At 44.4% G+C, this 22,730-nt stretch overlaps 1 protein-coding gene across 3 annotated transcripts; it reads left to right on the top strand.

Moving 5' to 3' along the window:
• Positions 1-1,024: 1,024 nt before the first annotated feature.
• LOC310694220 (uncharacterized protein) lies at positions 1,025-22,309 on the top strand. Of its 3 annotated transcripts, none has more exons than XM_083477231.1 (2): positions 1,025-1,249; positions 20,030-22,309. In XM_083477231.1, exons 1-2 carry the CDS (start codon positions 1,064-1,066, stop codon positions 21,173-21,175), a joined length of 1,332 nt encoding a protein of 443 aa, XP_083333357.1. In that variant the 5' UTR covers positions 1,025-1,063; the 3' UTR covers positions 21,176-22,309. The 3 variants fall into 3 exon arrangements, with proteins under 3 accessions (XP_083333357.1, XP_083333358.1, XP_083333359.1); XM_083477232.1 differs by lacking the exon at positions 1,025-1,249 and adding an exon at positions 10,797-11,029; XM_083477233.1 differs by lacking the exon at positions 1,025-1,249 and adding an exon at positions 18,368-18,775.
• The last annotated feature ends 421 nt before the right edge of the window (positions 22,310-22,730 follow it).

The raw sequence follows: 22,730 nt of genomic DNA, 5'->3' as shown, positions 1-22,730 counted from the left end.
TTGTTTGGAATTGCAGAGCAACACTGTGATGGGAAGTTCTGCTTCTGCAAATGAGTCTGGCAAACCGCTCTAAGCTGAAGCATTCCTTCCTCACCCACCCTAGAATGTTTAGTTCACATTGAGTTCATGAAACATCGTACCCTGACCTGTTCTTAATGCATGGTTGGCCACATCTACGGAATGCGATAGTTATGCTCTTTTAAGTTTTGCAATATCAATCACTAGTAATAGTTTAATAAGGAGGTTTTCATACCTGTCCAACCATGTGTTCCCTTTCCCAACCTTTAATCTATTGATGATTAATGCCTCTATGCAACCCTTGCATTGTATTTGTGTTAACCAATCATCAACAAGCACATATGTGGCAATGCTGTAATATTCGATAAAAGGGACTCCCCGAGATATGCTCGAGAGATGCCTCCCATATGACACGTCATTCGTCTGTCGTTTATTCCAACCCAACAACACTGGTTACTTTCTGCTAGTGATCAATAAACAGGCTGTGATTTCTGCATTGCATGGGGTTGGACTAGATGACCGTTGGGGTCCCTTCCAACTCTACAGTTTTGTGACACTATAATTCTATGATAGGTCACCTGGAAGAGCCCTGTGACTGTGAGGAATTCAATCGGTAGTGTTTTGTGGCTGCTGTTGTTGCTTGTCTGTTTTTAGCCACCTGCTACTGATGCATTTTTTTGGTGACAGCACAGGAGTCACTGACCACAACAAATTCACTTATTCCATACTTGTGGTTTGACCTTTCTTCTTTGTTTTTGGTGCTATGCCAGTGAAAGAAGGCGTGCAGAGCCAGCAACTGACTCATTTGCTAAAAATCTTCCCGGAATCACTAACTGCATTACAGGTCACGCAGGTTCTGCTGTTGGGATCACGCTGTCGTCTTCTCTCACCCCCTAGAGAGGGCACTCTTCCCATGCGCAGCAGAGCAAGCAAAGCGATGCAACACATCTATTCCTTTCTTACATAAAGAGCCTACCTGTCATTATCTCCCAAACATCAGCAACAGCTTTCATTTGCAAGCAGATTTGCTGGAGGCTGAGAGATAATGAGCATGGCATCAAATACACCGAGAGCAAGTCAAATGGCTTATCGGGCGTGGGAGGAAGATTACTACAGGGAGACACAAGTTGTTGAGAAGGGAGATTCTACGGAAGAAAAAGAATTTTGTATGCCGAGTCAGGTACCTGGTTTATCAAGTCTACAAACTGACGGAGGAAGCACTCAGGCTGAGGTATGTCCTACCCTGATTATCCGAGATCCTTTTAACTCAGTGAAAGAGGGAATGAAAGCTTACCCCCAGAGGCCCTGGGATCTTTCAGCGAGTCTCTGGGATGATTCCCCCATTTCCTGGTGGAATAGGGAGGGTTCTCTGCTTGGCATGGAAAGCTTTGTCCTTCTGGCTCATATTCTTAGTGAGTGGGAGGCTATGGACAGGGGCCTTTGGGCATGACAACCTATGAAGGGGAGCAGAAACCTTTGGTCCAAGGGATGAAACTAGGTGGCCATGCCTCTAAATCTGGCACCTAGCATTTTCCAAGGGAGGTGGGGTTTGAGATGTGCTTGGGTGTCCAGAGAAGCTGGCAAAGACAACAGGAAGGGCTTTGTGTGCTTCAAGGTCCTAAAGAGAAAGAAAATCATGCAGTGGGCAGAGAAAATGCCAATTTCCAGCTAGGATTAGAATCATAGCATTGTGGAGTTGGAAGGGACCCTCAGGATCATCCAGTCTGACCCCCCGCAATGTAGGAATATGCAGATGTCCCATAAGGGGATTGAACCTGCAACCATGGCATTATCAGCACCACTCTCTAACCAGCTGATCTATCCAGCTGATCATTAAGGTCACTCAACATACTATGTTCAAACATAGAGGGTGGAGAAAAGTGAAGCATTTAATGGGAGCTTCCATCTAGAGATGCTCCTCCCACTTTTCAATCTCCTTGCCTGGTTGGTTGGGCTTAGGAGAGATGACCTTTTCCTTGTACCTACTTTTGTAAAATTATTTTTGATTTTTACGAGTAGTGATGGAGTTCATACATGTGGTTATGTAGCAGAATTATGCAAAGTTGTCTGCTAAAACAAGGACCCGTAACTGCCCTCAGCCTAACTTACCTCACAGGGCTGTTGTGGGGGTTGAGTATGAGGAGAACCATGGACACCACCTTGAGCTCCTTGGAGAAAAAGTGAGGGGGAAATGCCATAATTATTATTTTTTATATAAAAATCTTGGGATATCTTATGCATCTGAACTATGACATTTTCAATGTGAAACATTTTTCTGACACCCTGGTCTTGATTGTCCTCATCCAAGGCTACCATACTAGAACTCAAAGACTCCTTGGTTGTAACTGTCCAAGGATTTCAGTATCTGGTCAGTTCCAGGCCAAACCAAATTCCTGTTGGATCTCTCCAGGGGTTTTGTGGCTGTTCTAGTCCAATAAATAACATAAAAGTGGGTGGAGGGGGAGAGGGGGGGGAACAAATTTTGTTCTTATTTGTTTTGTGGGGAACAAATAGCTATTCCCTGATCTTCATCAGGTGCATTAAATGCATGGTGAGGATGTGATCAAAATGTCACCAAAGCTCCATGGAATTCACCAATAACTAAGCATATCTGTGATGGTTGACTGACCCAACCCAAAGAATGCTTACTAATAGTTTCTCCTCATCCTGGGGGAGAAGAGAGTGTCAAGTGGGGTGACACAGGATTCTGTCCTGGGTCGATTGTTGTGCAACATCCTTATAACATGACTTGGTTGAGGGAATTGAAGGAGTGCTCATCCAATTTTCAGATGGCACCAAAACTGAGAGAGGTAGCTAATTCTACAGAAGACAGAATCGGGATCGAAGATGATTTTAACAGATTGGGGAACCGAGTCCGAACTAACATTTTGAATCTCAATAGGGGCAAATGCACTTAGGCAGGAATAACCATCCCCTGAGGCGCTTCTTCATGTGCCTCCTCCAGGAGAAGTCTGAAGGGCCTTTCCTGCAGTGGCTCCTTGCTTGTGAAATGCTCTCCCCAGGAAGGCTTGCCTGGCACTTTCATTACATATCATTAGGCACCAAGCAAAAATGTTTCTCTCTAACAAGGCATCTGACTGATTAACATTCTGTGGCTTTTAAAAGTATCTACGGGGAGGGGGTGTTATTGATTTGCTTTTGTTTTATTACGTATTTTGTATTCTCGTTTTGCGTTTTCTGTTGTGAACCACCCTAGAATATTCGGATGAAGGGCAATAAGCAAATTAATTAATTAATAACCAGCAGAACAAATATAAGGCATGCGACAAATATAAGGTAGTAGACCACAAGCTGCACAAATGTAAGATGGTAGACCACAAGCTTCACAAGAGTCAACAGAGTGATACAGCAGCAAAAAAGTTAGCGCTATTCTAGGCTACATCAACAGAAGTCTAGTGTCCCAATTAAGGGAAAAAATAATGCTGCTATATTCTGCCTTGGTCAGACCACACCTGGAGTACTGTGTGCATTTCTGGGCATTACAATTTAAGAAGGATATTGAGAAGTTGGAGCATTGGCAGATCAGGGCTAGTAAAATTATCAATGGTCTGGAAACCTAGCCTTGTGAGGAACACTTTAGAATCATAGAATTCCAGAGTTGGAAGGGACCTTGTGGATCATCTAGTCCAAACCCATACAATGCAAGAATATGCAGCTGTCCCATATGGGGTGTATCAGCCATAGTATATCAGCACCATGTTCTAGTCTAACTCTTTAGGGAGCTGGGGTTTTTCAGCATGGGTAAGAGGAGACCCAGAGGAGATATGATAACCATCTTCAGCTATCTAAAGGGCTGTCACATGAAAGATGGAGCAAGTTTGTTTTCTCCTGCTCCAGAAGTTAGGACCAGAAACAATGGCTTCAGCTTACAAGAAAGGAGATTCTGGCTAAACAACAGGAAGAACTTTCTGATGGTAAGAGCTGTTTGACAGTGGGTAAGACTCCCTTGGGAGGTTGTGGACTCTCCTTCCTAGCAGGTTGGACGGCAACCTGCCATGGATACTTACTTGAAATTCCTGCATTGCAGTGGGTTGAACTAGATCAGGCTTCCTCAACCTTGGCCCTCCAGATGTTTTGAGACTACAATTCCCAGCATCCCTGACCACTGGTCCTGCTAGCTAGGGATCGTGGGAGTTGTAGGCCAAAAACATCTGGAGGGCCGAGGTTGAGGAACCCTGAACTAGATGATCTTTGGGGTCCCTTCCAGCTCTACAATTCTATGATGGAACAGAAGCGCACCTGCAGAAATAATTTGTTCTTTCCTGCCTCCCATAATTGGCTTTCCCTAGACAGATGCCTCAGTCACCATGCGCCTTGGAGACCTGTTGTCTCCCAGCCCTTGAATAATAGGTACGTCTCCCTAAACCATTAACTTCAACTCACTTTTTTGCTCTTGGCCCAGATGTGGTAATAATATACTAGACAGCAAGTTCTCATTTTCTTTCTTCCACGAAGACTGAAGTCAGGTGATTCATCAGAATATAAAGCAAGATGATTCCACATGAAAGCCAGGGTGGAGTTTAAATAATTATAACTAATGGCATTTTTATCCTAGTCTTTCTACAAGGAGTTCAAGAAGTACCAGGTACACAGTCTTCCCACCACCACAATTTCATCCTCATGACAATCCTAGGTTAGGTAGAATAGTGGCTGGCCCCAGTCACACCCAGCTAGCTCCACAGCTAAGTGGGATTTGAACCCAGACTCACCACTGCTCATCAGGCTCCCTAACCACTATTCATAGACTACCACAGGTATAATCCTTGAATGAAGGGCAATCTTCTACTCTTAAGGCATATGCCCTGACTTTCTGTCATCTTGATACTTTTGGAAACCATAGCTCAATGACTGAGCACATGCTCTACATGTTGAAGGTGTAATAATAATAATAATAATAATAATAATAATAATAATAATAATTTATTTATTTATACCCCACCCATCTAGCTGAGTTTCTCCAGTCACTCTGGGCAGCTTCCAACTGAATATTAAAAACACAATACAGCATTAAACATTAAAAAAAACTTCCCTAATCAGGGCTGCCTTCAGATGTCTTTTAAAAGTAAGATAGTTGCTTATTTCCTTGACATCTGATGGGAGGTATCTAGGTATCTAAGGTGTCTAGATAGGATTGGAGAAGACTGGCCACTGTCTGAAAATCTGGAGACCCAATGCAGATAGGCAACCTGTGGTCCTTTAGATATTGTTGGACTCCAACTCTCATCAGCCCCAGAAAACAGAGCCAGTGGTCGTGGATGAAAGGAATTGTAGTTCAACAATATATTTGGACTCTCCATTTCCCATCAACCCCAGCCAGCATGACTAATGGTCAGGGATGAGTGGAGTCATACTCCAACAACATCTGGAGGGCCCCAGGCTCACCATCCCTGGTGCAGACACTGCTGAGCTTGGAGAACCAGTTGTTTGATTTGGTAAAAGGTAGCTCATTTGCTCCTATCTGCCAGCTCATGCATTTAGCTGCTTGTAGCAGTGGTGGGGCAGCATAAAATCTACTGCCAGAGGCAGAATTCTAGTTACCAGGAATGGTGAGTGGGGAGAGCACTATTGTTCTGCTTTGGGGCTTTCCATAGTAGTTTTCCCAGTAGTGATGTATGGAAGTGAAAGCTGGACCATAAAGAAGTCTGATCACCGAAGAATTGATGCTTTTGAGCTATGGTGCTGGAGGAGACTCTTGAGAGTGCCATGGACTGCAAGAAGATCAAACTTATCCATTCTTAAGGAAATCAGCCCTGAGTGCTCTCTGGAAGGACAGATCCTGAAGCTGAGGCTCCAAGACTTTGGCCACCTCATGAGAAAAGAAGACTCCCTGGAAAAGACCCTGATGTTGGGAAAGATGGAGGGCACAAGGAGAAGGGGACGACAGAGGACGAGATGGTTGGATGCTGTTCTCGAAGCTACCAGCATGAGTTTGACCAAACTGCGGGAGGCAGGGGAAGACAGAAGTGCCTGGTGTGCTCTGGTCCATGGGGTCATGAAGAGTCCAACACGACTAAATGACTAAACAACAATAAAATATGAGAACAGGTTACCATTGGCCTGATTCTTATGTTATTCACTCCAACCATGCCTAATGCAACTTGAAACTGTTGTGGCCATATGCATTACCTTCTCTTCAATGGCTGGAGGGAGGCCCATGGCTTGGATCATACCACACATTATACTGAAGGTTTAGCAGGCAGAGGGGCTGCTTTGGTGAGTGTACATGGAAGCGGGCCATAATTACCATGGGCGATTACGTGTGAGTACAGCTCACACATTTTAGCGAGTCTTCTTGCTACACATCCTAAATTATACTCCACCCTCCAGCAGCTAAATGAAATAGAACATATGTGGGAGTTTGTAGAGTGCAATGCAGAGCTTAATGGGCTTGTATGCTTCTAATAGACCTGATGTCTCATATCTTGGTTTGCCATAGTTACTGGAGAGATATTCATTTTTAATATGAACCTACCTAGTTGAGGCTTCCTCAAATGCAGCTGTGCTGTGATATTTCCACCTTTCGAAATTTCCCCCCGAATTGTTTCCAACCCAATAATTAGTACAAAAAGTTGCATGTTAGAGGAGGAAGTCGCATGCCTGTGGTCTAGTGTTTAGAGTGTTGGACTAAGAAGTGGGGGATACCAAGTTTCAAATCTCTGCTCCGCCATGAAATTCACTGGGTAACTTTGGGCCAGTCTCCCGACCTAACCTACCTCCCAGAGTTGTTTTGAGGATAAAAATGGGGAAGAAGAGAGTGCTGTGATCACACTGAGCTCCTTAGAGGAAAATTTAATAAAATAGTAGTCATATATTTGTGAAAATAACAGGAAAGGGGGCATTCAATTGAAAATAATTGCTTGCAAAAATGGGTCTGCTCAACAAGGGAGGAGCACTGTAACACCATCTGCAACTGGCGTGATCCTTTCTCTGTAAATTTAAACCTACAGGTTTCACATCCTTCTGTTGTCTATTTGGTCTTCCTGCCCTCTCCATATTGCCAATGCAGATGTGTTCATTGATAAAAAGCACTACAGCAAAACAATTGCTTTTGATGTGACCGCGTACACACTGTTGCATCAAGATCGCTTCTTTGTGCAATTGCTTACAGATTCGCCTGTGGAATCCTGTGCGTTGAGCAACCACTCTTTGCAGGGAGGCAATAAAAGTAAAGTAGCAGATATGAAAATTGTTTAGTGTGTTGTTGTTTTTATCCCTAATGTGCAGGGCATTGGTGCAGATCTGCATCAATGAAATATTCCCCACCACCACCCCGCTCCAAAACAAAAGCCATCTGGTTCTGATCATATGCATCATTGCATCAAAATTCTCCTTCTATAGCGTTTTGTCCAGGAAAGATCATTCCATTAGAACGGCAGTTTCCAATACTTTTGATATGGTGAATCATGTATTCAATTTCAAATTCATTATTTATTACTGTTTATTTATTACATTTATACAGTGGTACTTCGGGTTACATACACTTCAGGTTACATATGCTTCAGGTTACAGACTCCGCTAACCCAGAAATATTACCTCGGGTTAAGAACTTTGCTTCAGGATGAGAACAGAAATCTTGCAGCGCAGCGGGAGGCCCCATTAGCTAAAGTGGTGCATCAGGTTAAGAACAGTTTCAGGTTAAGAATGGACCTCCAGAACAAATTAAGTACTTAACCTGAGGTACCACTGTATATGTCACAGGCTGGCTGGATGCAGAAACAACAGCAATAACAACAAAGCAATAATTCCCCCTCCCACAACACATTTCAAAGGGCATTGGGTGTCAACCAGCCAATCAGCCAAAGGCCTAGCTGAAGATAAATGTTTCTGCCTGGCATCTAAAGAGGTACAATGAAGGAGCCAGCCGAACCTCCCTGAGGAGAACATTCCACAAAAGAGGAGCCATTGCAGAGAAGCCCCTGTTCTCGTGTTGCCACCCTCCAGACCTTTCATGGAGGAGGCACACGAAGAAGGGCCTCAGAGGACGATCTCAGGGTCTGCATAGGTTCATATGGAGAGAGAAGGTCCTTGAGGTAGTGCGGTCCTGAGCCATTTAAGGCTTTATAGATCAAAAAACAGCACTTTGAATTGTGCCTGCTAAGTACTTGCAAAGTTATTCATAGTTTCTTTTATGGGGATATAAGATCAGCAACATTTGATTGCAGGATATTGCTTCATAAGCTATACATTTTTATTCTAAGGCCAGATGACTTTGCATCAGAGGGATGCTGTAACAGTCACTCTAAATAACATTCTATATGAGCACCTTGAGCTGAATTGTCACCTCATTATTTATTTATTTATTTATTTATTTATTTATTTATTTATTTATTTCCTACCCTTCACCCAAGATCCCAGGGCATATTACAACACTAAAAGGCAATTTCAAAAACGTGGACAGATAACATGAATACTTGTCACTCTAAAGGGCTTTCGACCAGGATGTTAGCTGCGACTAGAATTTCAAATTCCCAGCCATAGAAAACCTGGAAAGCAAATGTATTTGGCTATTTCGCACAAGAATATGGGGATTCATATAAACTGTGTGTTTCCAGGAAGTTCAGAAGATCCAGAATGCTTTTATGAAATCTGGTGGAATTTTATTTCCTATGCTTTGGACTTAGACACTCATCATTCTCTACCCATTCCATCTTCAGGAGCAGGGGTGTCTTGGTTTATATTGGCTTCTTTCTCTTGTCATTTATTTATTCTTTGCTTTTGCTTATTTAAGGGGTAGTCAACCTTTTTATACCTACCGCCCACTAATGTGTCTTTCTTGATGGTAAAATTTCCTTACCGCCCACCAGCGCTCAATGGAAGGAGGATTCAGCTTGTGCCGTAGAACCCCCTACCGCCCACCTAGAATCCTGAAATGCCCACTAGTGGGCAGTAGGGACCAGGTTGAAAACCCCTGGATTATTTTATTGGCATCTGTCTGGGAGACAATGGAAGAGTGTGCTATTGGAGGTAAAGTCAAACTGTTGCAGAGTTACAGCGCCTGCTGTGGCCATAGAGACCAATATGGGATAGATATATTTTGTTGCAGCTGGAGTAGAAGAAGGCGTCTGGTTTCTCTTGTACAGTTGCACCATGCTCCTCCCAGTGATCATTTCTTCTCTGGTTATTACTGTGGATACAAGAACTGACTGTTTGTCTCTAAGCACTGCAGTCGTCTAGGATGGAAGGGTTAATGTTGCCAGCCTTCATGTCATGACTGCAGACATCTTTGTAATCAGGGTGCCGGGGTGCAAAGATCTGCCCAACCCCCCCTTCCGGTTGCCCAGTCCCAGGTGCTCAGGAGGACAGAGCCGGCTGGCCGCCTCAGCATCTCGCTGGCTCGGTCACTCCCAAACTCGCAGCGCAGAGCCGCCTGCAGCAGAAGAACCTGCCGCGGTGCTCCAACCAATGGGCGGGCTCTTCCCCAGACTTAATTCTCGGGCCCTGGACTTTCAGCCTGGAACCCCTGAGAGCCCAGAGCCTGGGTGTCCCACACCCCTAGCGCCTATGGGTAAGACGGCCCTGTTTGTAATGCAAAGTTGGCCTGCCAACAGGCCTAGTCCCTGAAGCCCTCTCCTTGTAAAGCACATCCTTGGTAATCCTGCCATCTTCCATTCTCTGTACATGACCAAGCCAACTTAGATGTCTCTAAGACAGAAGTATAAACATGCTGAGCATGTAGGCTTGGAAGAGCACATCTTTGTTTGAGACTCTGTCATGTGATGCCCCAAATCTTCCTGATGCTTTATATATGAAAACCACTGAAGTATCACTCCTGGTGGGTGTCAGTTGCCCACGACTCACTTCCATAAAACAGCGTGCTCAACACGCAAGCCCAGAAGACCTTCATCTTGGTATGAGAGCTTCTCCATTTGGGGAAACACAAATGTGCTGCTTGTGGGTTTCTCATAGGATCAGTTGGGCCACTGTTAGAACAGAACACTGGACTATGATGGATCTTTGGCCTGATTCAGCAAGTTCTTCTGTTTCTGGTGGTGGTGGGGATATGCAAAAGAACAGAAGCAACCCAAACCTGTAGCAACCTGCAGATGCTCCCATTACATAATTAACGTTAGAAAATCTTTGTGGTTTGGTGAGGATTCAGGCAGTGTGGAACGTGGGACTGAATAAATTAGAGGAGGCAATTAAAGGAACAGGTTGTGGAATGGCCTTTCATCCCAACAGTTCCCGTGCTGACATTTGCAATGGCTCCTCACCCATTCCTCTCTACGTTCTCCCCAAAGGTTTTTGCTTCTCTATTTCTCTTCTCTCCCCGACACCCTTTCTTGTCTATCTCCCTGCCCAGTGGACCACCAGAGGAGGGACAAGATCACTCCTGCGAGAGGCCTGATCTGATCTCTTGCCCAGAGCTCTTGAACATCAACCAAGAGCCACCAGTTGCCCACCCTTGTCTAAAGACTTCAGACTGTGTCCTGAAGTCACATGTGGTGGAACATTCAGAGATCGCATGAAGTTTAATGTAGGGGGAAAATGGAGTGTCATTTGAATAATCTCTCAGATGTGGTTGAAAAAAATTAATGCGGCTGGATCAGGAAGTTTCTGGGAATCAGTTTCGCTCAGGGGTATCTTCTGAGTTAGGCAAAAGAAAAGCCTATGCAACTGACTTCTCCCAAATGATTCCCATAAAGAACACGAAGGGCCAATGCACTGTGGTCAGAGAGCTCGCTTTGAGGTTAGGCTAATAATAAAGCCCATGAAGCAATGCGTTCTCAATTGTTCCTGACTATAAAACAGCCACATGTGTAAGACAAACATCACGTCTCATCCAAAGAATAAAAAAAGCAGTAGATCACAAGCAGGTTTCTCGACAATTAGAGCAAATTGAGCCGCGTGGAGCAAATTTTGGCCGGGATATAATTAAGACCTTTGTGTTCAAAGGCTGCCTCATCCCCTTAAGGCTGTCTGAGAATCTTTATAAAAGCTTGCCATGACTCTTAAAAAGAGCTTATTTGAATCCAGCCACAGAGGGAACCAGGTAAGCCTGATTTGACATGAGCTTGCTTATGATGCTTCTTTGACTGTTTCCGTTCTGAATTGCCCCCCACAACCCAACAAGGAGCCCATCTAGGACCTGCTAATTTTGTGAGAAGTCCAGTTGACTGAAATGGGAGCACCTTGGATTAAAACAAGAATGCTTCTTCAAGCATCTTGAAAGACTCAGACAGAGCACCTGTTGTGCAAGCAGAAAGTCCAAGCTCCAATCCCTGCCATCTCTAGGTAAGGATTGGAGGGACCCCTGCCTAAAATCCTGGAAGGCAAGTGCCACTCAGTGTAGACAATATTGACCTAGATGGACCAGTGTTCTAACTCAATATAAGGCAGATTCCTCTATTCTTGTGTAAGAGCACTTCTTTGTAATGCTTGAGTTGATAGTCAAATTGTTTGCCCCTTTACGTCCTTTCACATCAGTCAAAATCTGGACCATTGACAGCTACCTTTTTATCCATGACTTTGTTTAATTGTTTAAGGAAGGGACATGGCACTCATAACTCCTGGATATTACTAGATTCCATGGGTTTGGACAAGATAACTCTTAGGATCCCTTCCAACTCTACAATTCTGTGGATCCTAAGATTAGATACCTTAAGGAAGAAAAGTTGTTTTCCTAACCCACCTCCTGCACCCCCTAAAAACTTCTCCAGAGAATCAGATAGGTCCTCCTAGGGTGTTTTGCTGGGTTTTGCTGGGGGAAGAGGGATTGTTTCAAACCAGGCTTAGAATCTAAAATGAGCTGAGTAAGGTCACGACAAGGAAGCTTCACACTGCTTCCTTCATTCATGAACCTCCCTCTTCATTCCACAATGGTCTGGAGGCCCTGATCCCCAGGCCACAGGTAGCTTCAGAGAGGACAAGGGAGTAGAAACTTTCCTTCTGTGAACTTCCTTCACTAAATGCATCTTGGGATCTAAGTCACTAAGGCTTAAATCTGAGTGGGCATGCATGTGTTTTGCTGTACATGACTGTCTGTTGGTGTTCACTACAATTGACAGCGGAAAAAAGTCAAAATTCAGTGATGCTTATGGGAAACCATAGGATGAATCTTTGCAAACTTTTCCTTCTTCTTAATACACCTACTCATTCTTATTCTTCTCTCTGTAGTTGTTTTTGGTGGTGGTGATACAGTATGGCTGAGAAACAGGGATGGGGAGAAATTTCAGTAAAACCACATAAGTCATTCAAAGAAGGAATCCCCTGTTGGATTCTGAATTTCACTTGCAAGGATCTTTTGTCAACAATTCCATCATTCCAATGCAGTCTTCAGTCCCCTCTCTGTATTTTAACTGGAACCTAGGAAGCTGCCTTCTACTGTCTTTGACCTCTGGTCGATCTAGCTCAGAATTGTCTACACTGACTGGCAACTTCCTTTCCCAGCCCTACCTGGAAATGCTGGGGGTTTCACCTGGGGCTGCCTGCGAAGCTGATGCTCTACCACTGAGCCACCTCCCATTCCCATCCCCTCCCTTCCTGACAGCATCCTTCTGCTATCCTCTCTTTCTGTCTCCTTCCACTTTTGATTTTCATGGCTGAAAATCAAGATACCCTTAATGGCACAAAGATAACCACATTTATCAATTCCTCCTTTAATTCCCATTTGGCTAAAAATTGCACCCTGCTTTGGAAAATACAAATTGAGATGGCCTGCCATTCACATTTTCTTTTTCTTTTTTAAAAAATCTTTTTATTCACTTTCATTTTTAGCAATTACCATCATACTCAAATCATAATCATTTTACAAATAGGATTATCAGAATCCCAAGACTTCCCTCCACCCCTCCATGGTTTCCCTAAATATTCTTTTCAAACTGCATTGTATCATATTTTCCATATTTTCTTAAAACTCAGTTGTAACCATAATTCTCGCTTCATTGCAAGTGTTTGCTTTTTTTTACAATTCTGCCAATGTTTTTAATTGTTTACAGTGTTCTTTCAAGTAACTTATAAAATTTTCCCGTTCTTTATTAAATTGATTGTCCTCTTGATCTCTGATCAAGTTCTATTCATATTTTCAATATAGCATTAGACAATAAATAGGTAGATATCTTATTCAGGTTTCCAAGATACTGACTCTAGAAATGATTGGGAATGGACATAGATCTGCGGCCACTTCAGACTGGTGTTTTTGTTTGTTTGCTTGTTTGTTTGTAATCTATTTATTTTGGTAGATGTGTTCTGAAACATGTTATTGATGCAATAAGAGTGCAATACTGGTGACTTATACTGTGGTATTATTCTGCTTTATGAGCTGTTCTGTAGTGTTTCTCTATTGCTACTGCATTATCTGGAGGGGCACTTCGTGCTATAGTTCAAGAAAAGAGGAGCAAAACAGGAGCATCTGCAGTGTAAAAACTTACAGGATATCAGCAAGAGGTTATGGCCTGTGTACCAGTTGGAAAGAAAGCTATATACCCACCCCTTAAACTCTTGCTGGTGTAATTAGTATCAGAAGTGAATAATCACCCAAATAATCACAAATTGGCAATAATAATAAGGGCATCCTGAGGAGACTCTGGTCAAGGATGGAGAAACTGTGGACCCCTAGATTTTTCCAGTATCCAAATCCCATCAGTCCCGGTAGCACAGTGAATGGCCAGGGATGCTGGGAGACACAGCCCAACAGCTGCTGGAAAGTCGCATATTCCCTGATGCTGACTTGCACCCAGTTCTTTGATGTCAACCATAGTACGGGTTTTGTTGTTAGTAGTCTAAAATTTAAAGGAAGGTCTTAAATGGGAGTGAGGTGCATTCACTTTAATTAAAAATGAGCAAGGAACTGGTTTATATCAAGGATACTTGCAGTTTCTCCCTCTGGCAAACATATCCCAGTAAATACAACAGATGAATCCCGTGCTCTGTATATTCATTTCATCCCAGGCTTCTCCAAACCGACTCATTTATTTGTTCAGAAGTCAAAGTGTTGCTTTTGGAAACCCGCCTAAACTGGTTCTTGAGATGATGAGACTAGCCCTTTAGCAATTAAGATAGCTTCTGGAATGCCATCCACACCCTGCTCACCACGCTCTCATTTCTCTCAAATGCTCTCTGAATTGTCAAGTTAGCTTCCCTTTCGACAGATGAGTTTATTTTACATATCCATCTATTTATTTTGATCAATTGTATACCACTTAGCTACAGTCATCCGTGGTATGCTAAAGAAATACCACTGGGATAAACTCAGAAATGATTTAAGATACCTGCTGATTTTTAAGAAGTCTTTTTTCCGCAAGGTGGTGGAAGTTCAACAGGGAGGTGGCTTGCTGATCTCAGCAGGGAGGGAGCGCCATAGAACTGGTTCCACCATAACTGAACACACAGCTCCTGATGGATTCAAGCCATACATAATTTGCATTTTGCAATAGATAGCATAGAAAGGATTTGCATTCTTATTTCTGCGAAATGGGTACGCAGATATTTCCCCCTTCCCTCTTGCATCTGTCACAATTGTGTGTGGGCATCTCATTCCCATCTTTCACTCCAGTAGTGCATGATTCAGATAAGTGGACTACGCCCATCTTGGAGCTTACTCAAAGATTCTCTCCTTTATGTATTGCTACACCTCTGCTACCCGTGCCCTCATTTCACGGCATATATCAAGGTGTGCAGCCTGCTAGGTAGGTTCCCCTCAATCACAATGCCCTTGCTCAGGAATAATAATAATAATAATAATAATAATAATAATAATAATAATAATATATTTATACCCCTCCCATGTGGCTGGCTTTCCCCAGCCACTCTGGGTGGCTTCCAACAAAATATCAAAATACAATAGTCCTTCAGATATGATAAGCTTCCCTAAACAGGGCTGCCTTCAGATGTCTCCTAAAAGTCTGGTAGTTGTTTTTTCCTTTGACATCTGGTGGGAGGGTGTTCCATACGGCAGGCACCACTACTGAGAAGGCCCTGTAACTTCACTTCTTAAAGTGAGGGAGCTGCCAAAAGGCCCTTGGTGCAGGACCTCAGTGTCTGGGCAGAACGATGCGGGTGGAGACGCTCCTTCAGGTATACTGGGCCGAGGCCATTTAGGGCTTTAAAGGTCAGCACCAACACTTTGAATTGTGCTCAGAAATGTACTGGGAGCCAACGAAGATCTTTCAGGACCAGTGTTATGTGGTCTCAGCGGCTGCTCCCAGTCACCAGGCTAGCTGCCACATTCTGGATTAGTTGTAGTTTATGGGTCACCTTCAAAGGTAGCCCCACGCAGAGCGCATTGCAGTAGTCCAAGCAGGAGATAACTAGAACTAGGAAGGAGAGGGATGGAGGTTCTCAGGTTCCTCCTTGACCTCTTCCTGATGAGACTTCTGTGCCAGTTACACAGTGAGGCAGTTAAGCAGCTTCAAGTTCTAGGTTTCATGGGGGTGGGGCTCCTTCTCAGAAGTTAAGTCACTCCTGATGTATTGAAGGCTTCTTCTTCTCATTAAGACCACTAGAAGAGTCTGGCTGCTGTATGGGATCAAAGGTGAATCTCATTCAACATCTTGTTCTCATGGTGGCCAAGCAGAACACATGAAGATGCCATATACCAAATCAGACCATTAGTCTAGTTAATTCTATATTGCATGCCAAGGCCCCTGTCCCCGCAGTTCCCTTATATAATAAACACACGGACATGAATATTTTAGGTTAATGGGATAAAATAGGCCACAACTTTGATTTGAGTGGTTTGGCTTAAGCATTGGGTGAAACCAGACTATATCCTGACTCCTGCCCATCTGCAGGGAGTCTCACTAAGGGTAAACCACCAGTAAGGGGAGCCCTATGACAAACGTCAAATAGAGGCACCCCCAGGGTCCCCTGTGGGGTCATGGCATGGCCCTAGACTATGCCCAGGCTTTGGACATGATCCACACCCCTGGATCCCTTTAATAGGATACCCTTATTGAGGAGGGGCAGCAAACGGAGGACACCCCCAAGCCATGCCGCAGTTTAAACGGCTTGTAGTAGCAGTAGCAGTAGTAATACTAATAATACTAATAATTTATATCCCACCATCTGGCTGGGTTTCCCTAGCCACTCTGGGCAGCTCCCAACAGAATATTAAAAATAGAATCAAATATTTAAAAACTTCCCTAAACAGGGCTGCCTTCAGATGTCTTCTAAAAGTCAGATACTTGCCTATTTCCCTGACATCTGATGGGAGGGTGTTCCACAGGGCGGGCGCCTCTACCGAGAAGACCCTCTGTAGCCACACCCCCGGTCGTGCCGATTGGACAGCTGGGGGTGTGACACAGCTGGGAGTCCCCATGACACGGGCGGCATCCCTCCATCCTCCAGCTGGGTCACTGGGAGGTCCCAGATGCTGTGCCACAACACCGCCCTCCGGTGGAGTGGACTTGTCTGCACTGAGTGTCAGTGGCTCCCCAGAAGTTCAGACTGGGTTTTCTTCCAGCCCTGCCTGGAGATGTTGCGGACTGAACTTGGAATCCTTCTGGATATAACACAGATGTTGTACAACTATGGATCTTCCCTCAAAAATAATTCTAAGATTCTAGTCCTCATCATTCTGAATAAAGAGCTGCCATAAACAGAAATATGAAAAGCTGCATTAGTCCAAATCAGACCATTGATCCATTTAGTTCAGTATTGTCTACACTGACTGCCAGCAACCCTTCTGCCTCTTCCAACCCTCCCTGAAGATGCCAGTGATACAAAATGGGATGCATTTTTATGCAAAGCAATTTCTTTCCCATCAAACTTTGTTTATTTATGCTGGATTTTATGTTGATGTGTTTTATTGTTTTACATTTTTAGACTTTGTATTGGAAACTGCCTTGAGATGACAGTGTAATGAAGGGCAGGCCATAAACTGGGTTAATGAGCAAACAAAAGAATTTCTTGAATTTATGAGCCACCCTAATTAAACAATAATAATAGTTCTATGGGTGTTGTGCTTGGGAAAAGAGTTAAAACTAAAGCATGCCATATAAAACAACTCAATGAAGTCATTGCATGAATAAAAACCACCTGCAACAGTAGAATTATTCCATTCAGATGCAAAACTGAATGTTGACACACATCAAGATGTCGTCGTCCAATCTAACAAGACATAGACCGGCTATGAAAGCTAAAACCAGCCAGATTTTCATTATTCTGTACAAACTAAGAAAAGAAAAGAAAACAATAGCAATGATGTTAAGAGACATGAATAGAACTTAAATAGGCTGGCATTCTAAAAATAAAAGCTTTGTGTTGGAGAACATTCCACAGGTAGGGGAGCCAGGCTGACTAGAACATTTGGGAAAATACAATATCCCCACACAAACATTCCATATAGAGAAGTTGGCTACCTCATCATTGGCAATGGAATGTCATCCCCCGCAGAACCTGAGGGTAGCAGGTGGGTTAGGAACTGTCTTATATCCAGCCAGACCCTTCGTGCATCTACCTCAGCATCGTCTGCAAGGACCAACAGTGGCTCTTCAGGGATTCAGGCAGGGAGACCTACCTGGAGATGCTTGAGATTGAACCACTGAACTATGCAGCCCTCACCTTCAAAATATCAGTATGATTCCAGTCCTCATGGTTCTGAACAAAGGTCTTGTTTAGAAAATAGGAATGTAGAGAGAACAAGCTTGTTTTCTCCTGCTCTGGAGGGTAGGGCTCGAAACAATGGCTTCAAGTTACAAGAAAGGAGATTCGGACTAAACATCAGGAAGAACTTTCTGATAGTAAGAGCCATTCGGCCGTGGGAAGGTCTCCCTCAGGAGGTTAAGGACTCTCCTTCCTTGGAGGTTTTTAAGCAGAGGTTGGGTGACCGTCTGCAATGGATGCTTTAGCTGAGATTCTTGCATTGCAAGGGGTTGGACTAGATGACCCTTGGGAACTCTTCCAGCTCGAAAAGTCTATGATTCTAAGCTAGCTTATGCAGAGTCCAACCATTGGTGCCTATATTGATTGGCAGCAGCCCTTTGTCCAACATAGAGAAATCTCCTTTATACCAAATCAGGCCATTGGTCCATTTAGGTCAGTACTGTCTCTAAGGTGACTGGTTGTGTTTCTCCAGAACTTCAGACAAGGCTTCTTTCCCAGCCCTATCTGAAGATGCTAGGGACGGAACGTAGGACCTTCTGCATTCAAAACAGATGCTCTACTTCTGAGCTATGGCCCTTTCTTGGGTTGTTGTTTAGGGGGGCACCTGAGGGCTCCCGCTGCCAAGCACCCCCCCCATAATGGTTGCTGTACACTGCCTCATGGTAGGACAGACCCTGCAGAGTGTGGAGGGCACAGTCAATGGCGTTGCTGATTTAGCTCAAACTTTGGTGAAGTTTGCTGAACTGAACTATTTTCTTGGGGGGTTGGGTAATTTAGTCTTCTATTTGAAAGCCCGACTGGGGAATTTCACCCTATCATTTCTTTTGAAGTCCAACCCTTAATATAGACACACCTTTTCCAGCCTCTAATTTAGAAACCACAAATGCTTCTTCTTCCCCTTTGACTTGTTTCCTCATTGTAGAAACACCCGTCTTGTAGATGACTTTCCTCCCCTAACCGGTCTGTCATTGCGTCTACTTCTATGATGCATCCCTGATCTCATCTGGGCCTTTCAAGGGTTGTGCTTGGGCTGGTGAGACATAATTAGAAATGCTGAGAAAGCTAGGGAGAGAGAGAAAAAATAATAATAATCAGGGAGTGCCTGAGCTCTCCTAACACATATAAAGCCAGGGGCAATAGACCTGTAACTCCACATAGGTGATGAGTTCCTTAGTGTCAAGCAAGAGTGAAGCAGGTATGTACCAAATTCACAATGCTCCTCATTGAATTGGATTCTCAAAGAAGTCAAGGAATCAGAGGAAGGAAGGAAGGAAGGAAGGAAGGAAGGAAGGAAGGAAGGAAGGAAGGAAGGAAGGAGAAGGGAAAATTGTGAGCAGGCAATGGGACGTAGGGAGGACAGTGTACCCTTTGGAATGTGACCTGCACCCAGAGGAAAGGATGTTTCCAAAATGGCCATGGGGCTGCTTTATGTAAGCAAGTCACCATAATAACCAGCCATGCAAGCCATGTGGAAGGCAGAAGAAATTCAAACAGGTCATTAGGAATGTCACAAAGAATCCCAGGCAGGCAGGAAAGAATTCGTTTGGAGCAATTGAGGCAGGCTGGTCATTTGTGAGCAGGTGCAATTGCCATTTCCAGTGGGAAGTTAGTGACAGAGAGCCACGGCCCTGGTTCCCTAGATTCTTCCATGGTCTCCCCAAAATTGCAAGAACAGCCAGGCACATGAAGAGTTTGTAATGAATTTGGAGAGTCTTCCTTTTGTGTAGAGTTTTGAAGAACACAGATGGAAGATTATTTATTAATTTATTATTTGCATTCTCCTCCCCACCACCAACTCACAATACAACTTCTCTAGATGATCCTTATATTCAAGGATGGGAAAACTGTGGCCCTTCTCAAGATGCTGTGGGACTCCAACTCCCAACAGCCCCAGAAGACAGTCTGGCCAATAGTCAGAAGTGTTGATGGGAGTTGTAGTCTAGGAAGATCAGCAGGGCTAAAACTGTTTTTGTAGACATGGATGTCTACGAAATTTTAGAATCTGGACTTGATAAACTTATAGGAAAGCAAGTATGGAAAATGGTGCCTTCCAGATGTTGTTGACCTCCCATCAGCTCCAGCAACCAGCATAGCTGATGACCAGGGACCATGAGAGTTGTATTCCAACAACATCCGGAGGGCCAAAGGTTCCCCTAACCTGTTGTAAGTAGACAGACAACACTGGAAGGGGTTGGAAGAGGGTCTTCACATTCCTGTTGACTCTGAACTTGGCCAAGAGTGAAATTCCAAGGTAAATTTGGGGGCTTTGAGGTTGTACAAAGGCATATGGGGAATTGAGAGAAAAGCTACAATCACTTCTCTGAGACTAATGGACTTTTTATGAGGATGGAAGTATGGTAGCTCCATCCAAGTACTGTATGTCCTTTTTTAAATAGCCTCAGAACACCAAACTAACTCTGCTTCTCCCTGACCTATTTTCTGTCTCCAGGCTGAAATCCATTCCAGCAGAATGTCCACATCGGGTGTGAAGTGCGTCACCACACCATGCGTCACTTCGTGCCCGGATGCAAAAGTGGTGATACATCCACCACCGATGGTCCTCACTCTACCAGGACTGAGCCTCACCACAGCCCCTAACCAATGTCTGGTGGAAACCCAGACATCGTGTCTCACCAATGGCTCCGAGCTGTGCGGTGATGGATCTTCCAAAGCAATTGTCACTAAATCCTCTGGTCTGCGTGCTGTTTCCGGTGGAGACACCCCGTGTTGTACGACCACCTGCCCTGACTCGCAGGTGGTGATACAGCCACCTCCTGTTAGCATTACAATCCCAGGTGCAGTCCTCACTAGCTACCCCAACGAATGCCTCATCCAGACCTCAAACCCCTGTGTCCCTAGTGGTTCCCAGCCACAAGCCATCGCCCGCTCTACATCAGTTTCTGACTGCTCCCTTACCCCACAGCGTATGACTCGTTCTACCTCTGTCCCATGCGGTCTCAATAGCACACCGGCATGTGTGACACAAGGTCCTGGTTCCAAAGTGGTGATATACCCACCACCGATTGAGGTCACCATCCCTGGCCCTATTTTGGAAATTGCTGCAGAGGAGTGCACAGTAGAGGTCTACAACCCGTGTGACACTGCCGGTGCCATCACCAGTGGTGAAGAGCGATATGCCATCACCAGTGGCGAAGAAGGGGAAGTCAAAGCCCTGACGGCACGTGCCTTATCCTGCACTAAAGTGTGTGGGGTGTTGGGTACTTCTTCTTCATGCGTCTCCCAAGGACCAGAGATGAAGATTGTCATCCAGCCCCCTCCTATTGAAGTTGACCTTCCTGGACCAATCCTCCAAGTCTTCCCAGAAGCGTGCAAAGTGGAAACCCTTACCCCATGTGCTCCTGAGCCACAGGCACTGTGCAGCAACAGTGATCCAGCTACCTCAACAGCTCTTGCCACCAGGACCAGCTCGCTGTCCACCATTAAACGTCCTCTGCCTGATATGAGAAGGCCCGCCCGCCCTTGGGCTGAGATGTACAGCCGGTCCATAACTCCAAGGAGCATTTTGGCCAAGACTTCCAGATTTTCCAAATACCACCATGGCTTCAGCACTTCAAGCTATCAGTCATCTTACTGAATTCCTCCATGCATATTGTACAAGAGACAGCTGGGATAAAGAGGTGGCCTTCGTGGCTTGGCTGATGAAGAAGAGCTTTCATCCCAAACACCTATCAACTAGATGGACAATATTATTTTCCCTTAAATTCTTTGAAAGACATATCTAAGATGTGCTTTCTGTACTATTGTGCCCAGTTAGGTCCCACAGGGACCTAACTGTACACTGTCGAAAACCCTGTATTCCATTGATTGCAGTGTTTACATGCCCTTAATTGTATCCTTTGTCTTTGGTCTTGTTTCTCTTGACGGGGCATCGCAAATGAACGGAAGAAATGGTGCCTTATAGAGAGACCAGGGTGTGTCTCTGAATACCAGTTACTTCAATCAAAAGTGAGGAGAGTTGTTGTTTCACTTGTGGGTTTCGCAGAGGCATCTACTTGGCCACTGTGACAACAGGAAACTGAACTAGGTGGGCCTTTGGCCTGATCAACAGAGCTCTTCTTATGTTCAGCTCTGCTTTGATTTCATTTTGCTATTGTAGTGTAAATGGACTCATAATCTAATGTGAAATCAAGAGGCCGGGACCAGGTATCATCACTAACTATAGGTGATGGGTGGTCTTCAGCTAATACTATTACATCATTGCAAGGATTTCTGCTTGTGCAATGAGACTTGCCTTCCTCTGTTCTGCCCTCCAGAACCTGTTCCAGAGGATTGGCAGAAGAACCCACTGGTCAGATTTAGGGGACGAAAGGGGCAGAACATTCAATTGCACAAGCAGAAACCATTGAGCTGAAAGTAACATTCACACGGCATTGTGATGGATTCAACCCACGAATCCTAAGCATCCTCACAAAAGAGGAGGTACTCTTCACCTCAACAGCAGTTACTTCTGAGTAAACAACCACAGAGCCACATGCTGCATAAGAGGTTCAATAGTCCATGCAGTGGGAGGAAATGGGGACTGGAAGATTTAGCTCATAGGTCGCATTGCGTTTTTAAACACTGATATATTTAAAATAATGTTTATCATAATTTAAAGAAAGCCTTGTTTTGATCATGTGTGAAATGTGTTTTGTTTTTAATTTAGGGAAAAAATCCATTTGTCAAAGTGCATATTTCTGTAATAATAAAGCAAGCGATGACTTCTCAAGCTGGTGTTTTATAATGCTTTTGTGCAACCAGGATGGTGGTGGGGTTTTGGAAACCATGCCCTGTGAGGAGTGGCTGAAAGAGCTTCCTTTCTTTAGCGTGGAGAAGAAAGTGGTCTTCGTATATCTTAAAGGATGTCAGTCACACAGAATATGGAGCAGGTTTGCCCTCTAGAGGGCAGGACTAGATTGTCTCTAGCAAACTGAGATTCCAACCTGTCTGAAATTTCCCCAAAACAGGTAGAACTAGATCAGGGATGGGGAACTTCAGGTGCAGTGGGACAGTTGCAGCCCTCAAGATTGTATACTGGGCTCTTGGGACTCAGTCCAGGTCACACATCCTCCAGAAACATATAACCCTCCAACATTTCTCAGATGAAAATAGGGACTGGTGGGGAAAATAGGGGCATTCCGGGGCCAAAT

Source organism: Podarcis liolepis, assembly GCF_965112155.1.
Source record: "Podarcis liolepis genome assembly, chromosome: 15".
Classification (NCBI taxonomy): Eukaryota; Metazoa; Chordata; class Lepidosauria; order Squamata; family Lacertidae; genus Podarcis; species Podarcis liolepis.
The sequence above is the reverse complement of the archived record's forward strand: the minus strand, read 5'-3'. Positions and strand labels throughout refer to the sequence as shown.

What these genes read in the sequence shown, in the direction of transcription:
- LOC310694220 (XM_083477231.1), top strand. Translation starts at nt 1,064, where the DNA reads ATGAGCATGGCATCAAATACACCGAGAGCAAGTCAAATGGCTTATCGG. An exon ending in GAGGAAGCACTCAGGCTGAG is followed by an intron (nt 1,250 to 20,029) that starts GTATGTCCTACC and finishes TTCTGTCTCCAG; the next exon opens with GCTGAAATCCATTCCAGCAG.